The sequence below is a fragment of the Buteo buteo genome, chromosome 2 (assembly GCF_964188355.1).
Source record: "Buteo buteo chromosome 2, bButBut1.hap1.1, whole genome shotgun sequence".
Taxonomy (NCBI): domain Eukaryota; kingdom Metazoa; phylum Chordata; class Aves; order Accipitriformes; family Accipitridae; genus Buteo; species Buteo buteo.
The window spans coordinates 36,958,233-36,967,671 of NC_134172.1; the positions used below are offsets into that span (position 1 = coordinate 36,958,233).

General features: G+C 36.3%; 1 protein-coding gene across 2 annotated transcripts in view; it reads left to right on the forward strand.

The window, feature by feature from the left end:
- PALS2 (protein associated with LIN7 2, MAGUK p55 family member) overlaps window positions 1-8,166 on the forward strand; it is a 55,361-nt gene extending 47,195 nt beyond the window's left edge. For both annotated transcript variants that reach the window (XM_075050870.1, XM_075050875.1), the window contains exons 8-12: window positions 299-367; window positions 1,420-1,581; window positions 4,087-4,289; window positions 4,684-4,812; window positions 7,171-8,166. In XM_075050870.1, coding sequence (XP_074906971.1) covers window positions 299-367; window positions 1,420-1,581; window positions 4,087-4,289; window positions 4,684-4,812; window positions 7,171-7,347 — 740 coding nt within the window. In that variant the 3' untranslated portion in view covers window positions 7,348-8,166. The remainder of the gene's footprint in view (window positions 1-298; window positions 368-1,419; window positions 1,582-4,086; window positions 4,290-4,683; window positions 4,813-7,170) is intronic.
- Window positions 8,167-9,439: the final 1,273 nt, after the last annotated feature.

The following is a 9,439-nucleotide window of genomic DNA, read 5'->3' on the forward strand; positions in this document are numbered from 1 at the left end:
TTAAAAATTATGTTTTTATAGTATGCACTGAAGGTTAATAAATTAATTCTGTTTGATGGATTTTTCTGCTGCTTTTTACAAAGTGTTCTAGGAAAATTAAGTTTTTCTCTGTGTTCAGTTCTTACTATACTGTTTGATGTGTATGAAAATAGATGTGATCTCCTGCCCTAGAATATATAAAATTCTAAAATAGTCCTTGTAAATTTAATTAATCTAAACTTGCATAAGTTCATGTAAATAAGCTTCAAAAAAACCCGTTTAACACAAATCATGAGTTGGTCTCAATTTTTATTTCTAGGGCCTTTCTGCGGAACAATAAGCAGCAAAAAAAAGAAAAAGATGATGTATCTCACTACAAGAAATGCAGGTATCTCTTAATATTACATATGAGTCAAAGTTCTTTAGGCATCTAAACTTACAGAAGCATATCTGAAGCTGAAAGATTTGCAGTAAAATATTTGATTATAAATTTGATAGATCAGACAGTTTTTGTGGTTTAAAAGCAATAGTGACCAGTGAAGATATGATCATGCTGAGTACATCTTTTGATATGTGGAAGTCAGAGAAGAACTATGTGTTAAAAAGAGGAAAAAAAATGAAAGCTTTGTTGCCAGCAGATTGAGGGATGTGATCCTTCCCCTCTACTCAGCACTGGTGAGGCCACACCTGAAGTGTACTGGACTCCTCCCCAGTGCAAGAGAGGCATGGACATACGAATATGATGAAGGGACTGGAGCGTCTCCCCTATGAGGGAAGGTTGAAAGAGCTGGGACTGTTCAGCCTAGTGAAGAGACGACTCAGGGGGCATCTCATCAATGTGTCTAAATACCGGAAGGGAGGGTGCAAACAGGATGGATCCAGGGTCTTTTCAGAGGACCCCAGTGACAGAACCAGAGGCAACACACAACAACACAGGAGGTTCCCTTTCAACATCAGGAACACTTTTTCCACTGTGAGGGTGACTGAACACTGGCACAGTGCCCAGAGAGGTTGTGGAGTCTTCTTTCTTGGAGATAATTGACAAGCTGTCTGGACATGGTCCTGGGCAACCCTCTCCAGGTGTCCCTGCTTGAGCATTGGCGTTGGACCAGATGCCCTCCAGAGGTACCTTCCAGCCTCAACCATGCAGTGATTCTGTGAAAGCTCACTAATTGTTAATCACAGTTTTCACATTCTGATCAATCTCGGATTTTCTCCTTGGAAGTAAACGTAGTAACCTGACTGTATGCTGCCCATGAAGGGGTAACTATTTTATTACCATACCAATTTAAAACAAGAAAGCTTATATCAGACTTAATGCCCTTTGACTACTATTTATATTCACATGTGATTTGTTGATACATAGCACGACTGCTTAATTTTTTTTCTTACAGTACTGACTGTGTATTAACTGTTGCATTTGTACATTTTTCAATGTAGAATTTGATCGTCATGAAATCCAGATCTATGAGGAAGTAGCCAAAATGCCTCCTTTTCAGAGGAAAACACTGGTCTTAATTGGGGCCCAAGGAGTGGGCCGAAGAAGTTTGAAGAACAGGTTTATAGTACTGAATCCCACTAGGTTTGGAACTACAGTGCCATGTAAGTTGTCAGCATTTCTATTGTAATATCATACTTTGAGTCTCTGATTATCGGGAAAATACCTGATGTTTATCCCTGTGATTTGGGGTATGAGTAATTTTGTCGGAGTATAAAAATTGCATAGAGTGGGAAAACAAAAGATTCTTCATCTTCTCAGACAACTGAACTAACATGTGATGACAGTGTAAATATTTGTAAGTAGCAGTTAAATGTTACCGATGCTGCAGAAAAACAATTTTTGTATGTGCAATATTTCAGTCTGCTAGGTTTCTTCAGGGCCAGTCACCATCAGTTACTGAGGGGATTCTAGAAGTTCCTAGTAGTCTTCTCTAATGAACAGCCAGTGGAGTTTCTCAGGTCTGCTGTTTAGTTTTCCATCTGTAGAAGCACCTTAGGCATTATAAATTGTTACTTTAGTATGAGAAATGTAGGGAAAAGCAACAAACTTCCAATAAAACTAAAGTGTTTGTGATGTCCGAGATTTGTATGACAGTGAGATGGTTTAATACATCTAGCCTCAAGCCCATGATCTTTCTTTTTTTCTCTCTATCAACTTCAGAAAAAGACCCTCCTCCCTTACTGAAGTATTGTTCTCTTGCCTTTCTTCCAGATAGTTACTTTGCTCATTCACAAGCTCTTTATTTTTTTTAACTGCCTCCTCCTGTTTGACTGCTGACCAGAGAAGTCCACCCTAGCTACATTACTATTCTCCTCCTGCCACCTGCTTTTTGGAATTTCAAAAACAGTGTCTTCCCTTCTATTTTCAGTGGGCAAGAAGTAGATCTGATAATAGATAGGGGAGGAGGGACAGGTGTGACAGATAAATTGTGCAACACAAGAGAACCAGTCTCTCTCATTTGTTGAATCTCTTAACACCAAAACTGGCCAGGGCACTAAGAATTGGTATGTGTGACTGATAACAAGGTTGACTTCTCAGTGTTACTTTTTTAAAGAAATCTTCCCCTGGGAATCTCATTATTTTATATTGGCAAAATAGCAATAAACTTTTTATTACTTCTAAAATTCTTTATTCCCTCTTAAAAAAGCCCTCAAAATTACTGGTTTCTCTAAAATGCTATATAGATGCTTAAATATATTAAGTAATGCAACACAGTATTAAAATGCTTTTACTTGGAGCTCTTGAACACCCTTCAAAGGCATAAAAATTGACTTTTCCCACCTAGCAATCTGACAATCTAATCATGCACATGCAGTACATCGTTTATTGTATACAGAATCTCCTCTCTACTTTGTATTTAGATTATAAGTAGGATAATCAGTAATCTTAGTTGGCCTCAGTTTCTTTGATTAGAAGAAGATTCTCCTGGTTATTCACAGCTGAATACATGTGGGGTTTTTTGGTTGGCCTTTTTTTTTTTTTTAAATGTCTGAAATCGATCCATTTTTCTATGGGGAGAAGCATGTCCTTGGTGTTGAGTTCTAATCTAGCAAATGGTGCTGTGTTTTTCCTTCAGTGTGGATAGCTGAACTGTTAAGTCACCTTCTGGCTGTAAACTGTTAAAGCTCATTCTCCAAAATTTATTTCAAACTGATACGATTTTGGGGGCAGGGTGTATTATATTAACCATTATAGTTTCAATTTTTCTGTAGAATCTTGGCTAAAACTAGATGTTCTAGTAGTATGTTTATTGCTAACGGCTTCAGAAGATCATTTCTTCTGGGACTTGAGTTTCTATAATAAAGAAGTTGATAGGAATTACTGGAAGGGGGAGGATGTTTTCCACTTGTATCACCAAGTGGTGACAAGGCATGATACAGCTGTTGCCAAAGGGATCCATTTTCATTTTCTTGCTTAAATAATGTCTGTACTGTCCAGTATAGCCAATACCCAAGATAGCTGCTAATGTTTTACTTAAATGTTGGCTTTAATCTCTCTGCAGTGAATCTACCTTGCTTTAAAGGGTAAGTTGTCCTGGAAAGCAGCATTAGCTGGCCTCCACTAACATTCTGCTTATGGCAGCTGGGCTTCTTCTGATATTTAAGCTAACTTCCTTTATAGCTAGCTCAGGTAATTCTACCCTGAATAACAGGGCAAACACAGTGAGCAAAGTATGTGCTAAGGTTTGGGGGGCGGGGCAGGGCAGATGTTGGGTGTGCTCAGTTATTTTCAGAAGTACATTTGGCATTTGAGAGTTAATTTCCATTTGATTTCCAAGTCACTTAAATAATTATTTTGTTAAGTGAATAATTAAAAAGATGACATCAATGAGTATTGTATATGGTGTGAAGGAGTAGTACAAAGGAAATAAGCAAATGGGTGGGTAAGCAACATATAGGAAAGAATAGAAATAAAGGGAACAGGAGGGGCTGTGCTCAGTTTTGAAACTTACACTAGAATAATTAATTAATCTGTATATGGAACAATTATAATTGTACATTAATGCATATTATACTCTCCCTAACTTAATAGGCAGTCCAGTCTCATATTTGTATGCCAAATACAAAAAGGAAGCATTCAATTTTTATCTTAAATTTTTTGTTTAGTTACTTCACGAAAGCCAAGGGATGATGAAAAGGATGGGCAAGCATACCGATTTGTGTCACGGGCTGAAATGGAGATGGATATTAAAGCTGGCAGATATTTAGAGCATGGAGAATATGAAGGAAATCTTTATGGCACCAAAATTGATTCCATCCTTGAAGTTGTTCAGACAGGAAGGACTTGCATCTTGGACGTGAATCCACAGGTATATAATTTCTGATGTTAGAGTACAAGTGTAGGAGTATGATTTTAAATTTGAAGGCTTCTTATCTGGTTTAAAGATTACAATATCAACTGGATTCTTACGTTTGTGGCACTTAGTTGGAATGAATTAGAACGATGGAAAAAACCCCACTTAGATTCTGTATGGAAGAGGAGTCTTGCAGAGAGTAAATAATCTTTTCAGCCAAGGAAAGAGTGATGTTGAGCATTTCAAAAGGCAGTGTAGGAGTTTGTAAAATGTAATTGAAGATTCTTATTTCTATGTTTCTGCCTATTGTAACAGACTAGTTTGCGGTGCCCCTTAAGTAATGGGGACATGTGATGAGTCATTCTCAAATGTAGGGTTTTTTGGTTTTTTTCTTTTTCTTTGCTTCTAGGCCCTGAAAATACTGAGGACTTCAGAATTCATGCCCTATGTAGTGTTTATTGCTGCTCCAGAGTTGGAGACTTTGCGTGCCATGCACAAGGCTGTGGTAGATGCTGGAATTACAACCAAACTTCTCACTGTAAGCAGATTATTTCATGTTTAGCTTGATTTGAACAGGATGTTCTTAGATTTTTTTTTTTTTTTTTACCTTTCATTTTAGATGGAATTTGTTCTGAAATTAATGTCTCAAAAAAAAGTTAGGCAAGAGTTTTCCTGATTACTTAGTAGAAGTTAACCAAATACTATGTATAAGGCAGATTGCTTCTTAAATATAGACCTCCTACAGAGAAGTGCTGATTACAAAAATTACTTGTAATGTGTTCTTTGGGAAGTGTCACATCTTGATTATTTGCAGCAAATGGTAGATATTTGATGGTGGGAATTGTTCGTTTATGTAAATGTTTTTCCTTCACTTTTCCCATCTCTCCCTCCAAAAAGTTTTGTTCAAGTTTGTCTTATAATATACGTGTGCTTTAGAAATGCAGTCTCTAATCCTCAGGAAAGATATTGCAGCCTGCGTAAAAAAAAAAACAACCAACCAACAACAGAATGCAAGTAGGCCTTGTTTCCACTACTGTAGCAGCACATGCTGCACTGAGAGTGGCTGGGAGCTGTGAGAATAAGAAGTGTAGAATAGCTTCTCTTCCCCTTAAGTTCCTTGGATTTGTCATGTAAAGCAAAGTGGCACATTTTATTAATTAGATCTTCTCTCCTTTTCTGAGACGGTGTGTAGCAGAGGGAAATGAGACATACTTCCTCCAGCACAACAAATTATAAATATTCTGTATGGGCATGAACTTTCCCAGCTGCAGGAGCAAAGCAAAAAAAGCCAGACTGAGTAGTTAAGAAAACTATCCTCTGTCTTCAGCAAGACAACTTCCCCATCTGAGAAAAGCCATGGTTTGCTGACAACTCACAGTGACAGTGCTGCAGCTTAGATAGTAGCAATACCTTGTCTCATGCTGACAGGGCATTCAAAGCAATAAAATGGGGGGTGGGTTAATTTCCACTAAATGAATATGGGATTTTTAGTTGTCTTTTTTTCTTTTCAAACCTGTGAGATCCCATTCTCTTAACCATGTGAGAGACTGTCCTGTCCTAGTCATGGATTCTGGTTATTATAGATTCTAGTATCTCTGTGGGTGCTCTGCCTTTCCTCCTCTCTGCCCCGAATGACCCTGAATTTTGTGATGCATATACCAGAAGACAAGGTTAAAACTGTCCAGACAAGTATAAAAATTATTTCCTGCACTTCCTAATATTTGATTCCCTAAGGGACATCCTTACCTATGTTTTACTTGTCCTTATGAATAATAAAGAGGATAGTTACATTTAAAATATACATTTATGTATCTTTATGAATTCAAAATCATATCTGTGCACATGTATAAAGAGTATGATTTCCCATTTCATATTCTTGTACTTCCTGAACAAATGAAAAACAAATACCATTTAAAATATTGTTCTGCTTGCTAGTGGGTCTGTCCACATTATTTCTAGCATCCTAAGCCACTCCACTGCAAAAATTTTGGCTCTTGTGATACGTTTGCTTGTCTCCTTCATTTACTGTGAAGGAAAGGCTACTCACAAACTTACTTTTTCATTTTGGCTTTTGTATTTACAACTGTATCAGGACTTGAAAATATTAAAATAAATATTGTCAAGGGGACAAATCTTATAACCGCTTAGAAAAAAACTGCTTTTGTGCAAAAGCAGAGAGGGATTTTCTAAGAATGTAGGACTAATGAAACATAAAAAAATGCTCAGTGGCAGCACTTCATGAAGGCTTAATAATGTAGGAATATAAATTTCCTGCATATTTTGCAGCTTATGTCAGAACTAAAGTAATGCAGCAGTAGTTTATGAATGAGGAACTGATGTCAGGTGAGCAAGGCTGAAATGTAGCCTCTAAAAGCAATATGGTATTCTAGAGCTTTATTCTATTAGAAATGTATCTTGCATTGTCTTTTATTTCATACTAATTTAAATTCCTGGATTTTTTGATGCCTTCTGTGGAAATAAAAAAGGGCACAAATATATTTACATAACTGATTGACTCAGTCATTCCTAAAGCATTAATTTTATTCTGATTGGATTGTCAGTTGCACATACAAAATGATTAACTGCCTGTTGTGCATACCAGCCCAAGTTAATGTGCATCTATTGACTTTCTTAAAAATTGCAGGATTTGAAAACATTTGGTTGCCATATTTAACATTATTGGCACAGCTTCTAACTTTTTCAGCTCTTTCAATGCATTTTGGCTTAAGTTCTGTGTGGATTTACTATAAATGAAAACTTTCGTTATTTTTTAAATATATTCAGTATATAGCTTTAAATAGTCAGTTGCAGTATGTAATGAAGGGATACTTCTTCTGTATTTATAAGGATTTGCCAAGTTTTATGTTCTTAGTAATCTTTAAATTCTCTTTAACAGGACACTGATTTGAAAAAAACAGTGGATGAAAGTGCACGGATCCAGAGAGCATACAACCACTATTTTGATCTGACCATTGTAAATGACAACCTAGACAAAGCCTTTGAGAAGCTACAGACTGCTATCGAGAGACTGAGGCTGGAACCACAGTGGGTCCCAATTAGCTGGGTATATTGAGATTTCTCAAGAGGAGCTTAAGTAACAAATAAAATCAACTGCAGCAAATATGCTAATGCGACGTTGTGTAGATACCGACGATAACCTACGGCACCTGTGCATTTTTACTCTGTATATTCAAAAGTACACTATTCTGAATTTTTATAAAAATGTTGAAGGGAAAGTGTACTTAAATATGTAATTTATTTTAATTTTTCTAACTTTTTACAGATAACCTTTCTATTCATATCACATGAAGGAAATGCGTTTAAGCATTTTTATATGTTTTGATTTAGTACCTTTGCCTTTTTCATCTAAGAAACTTTCAGTCATTTACTTCAACATTTACATCTTGGTCTTACATTTTCACTGTGATTAAAAAAAGGATACTTGAAACAGTTTTTGTAAAACTTGTTTAACGTCAGTGTTTAACTGGTCAAAAGTCTATAGCTCTTCTTAGGAAAGAACACTAATTTCTTTGGATTTTTTTTCTTCCTTAAAAAAATAGTAATTTCATGGGAGCAGAATTTTAAATACTAAAAGCAGCAACCAACACACAGCTCCATTGCTGCAGCTTCTTTCGGCTTAATGTTCGTGCATTCTTGATGTTTCACAAATTCTTGATGTCTCTTGATTTAGACAACTGTTGTATAGGTTCCCTTATACGTGTCTCTTAAATAACATAAAGCAATACTTTGCAAGCTGCTTATTAGGCAGTTCTTGGGAGCCAACCCGTTAGCCCATTATGGTTGAAATACTGACATTAGAAAGCTTGTAGGCAAGGTAATTCAGTGCAATTTGAATAATGGTGAAGTAGCCTGAGAGAGAACCTGATAACATGGAGCCTTGTAGAGTGACGCTTAAGGTTTAGGACTATTTATTCACACTTGTGAAAATACGTTGCTTTAAAAAAAAAAAAAAAAGGCATTTTCTTTTCTTAGGATATTGTTCAATATTTGTATAGTGATCTGTGGCTTAATTTCCTGTGATATCTAGCTGGGTTCTATATTATCTTTTTGAATATTTGTGTGTGATCAACTGCTGTATTTTTAGGAGTGTGACGTAATGGAATTTCTGTGCTTTTTGTTGCATTGTTTTTAGTTGTATTTTTCATTAGATAGCTTGTGAATTGGAAGCTTACTGCTAAAAAGCAATGTTGTTTATACCTTTTTGTTTTACAACATATTTCCTTTTGTTTAGTGACAGTTCTCCTTAGTAGGCTCATTGATATAATTTGTATTAGGTTCAAGTTAATTGATCAAAACTTATGCTGATGTAAATTTCTGCTTAACAAGAACAAAATGAAAATATAGCTTGTCACTAAGACTAGCTCTTTTTATGACCATATTTTATATTATAATGATGTCAGCTGTTGTATATAGTGACATTCACCATCACTTACCAGGTTAGGTGTCTAAACTGAAGTCATCTATTTGTTTAATTTCTCTTCCATCTGGTGACAGGCACCTGGCTTCTGAATTCTTTTTCAACACCAAAGTTTGACACAGAATGCTATCAAAAGGCAAGTTCCTCAGAAGTATTTCTGAAGGAAAAGAGGCTTAGACACTGTAAAACAGTATTGCATCCTGGGGCTCTTAAAGATTTTATGTGCACAAGGAAAAGGAAAATGGAGTTGGTGCAGTATAGGAAAAGTGTAAGTCTCAAAAAACCCCTCAAAACACCTGTATACTACAGATGATTTTTACAAAGCCTATAAAGTTGGTTGTTGTGGGGGAAAAGGGGCAGGGGGAGCTTGAGATCCCAGTGTATGTGGAAAATACTAGTTGAAACTGTGTATAGCACAGGTCATCTTTGTGGCTCTTGAGATTTCAGTCTTTTAGAGGGAATCTGAAATTCTCAAAGGAAAATTTGTACCACTACTTTGGTTTATTGTTACACTTTCCAAGATGTGTTTTCTCTGGTTTTGTTTAATTTTGGCAGAGCTTTTAAATGTGGCACCAGCACGAGACTTTTATTTTCCTTTCCCAGGAGACATGTTCTGTGATCCTATTGCTCAGAGGCTGCTTTGAGAAATGGATCGTGTTGAATGTAGCAGCAGTGATAGCAGAGCCATTGCTTGACTATTTTAATGATTTGCTATTGGCACTATATG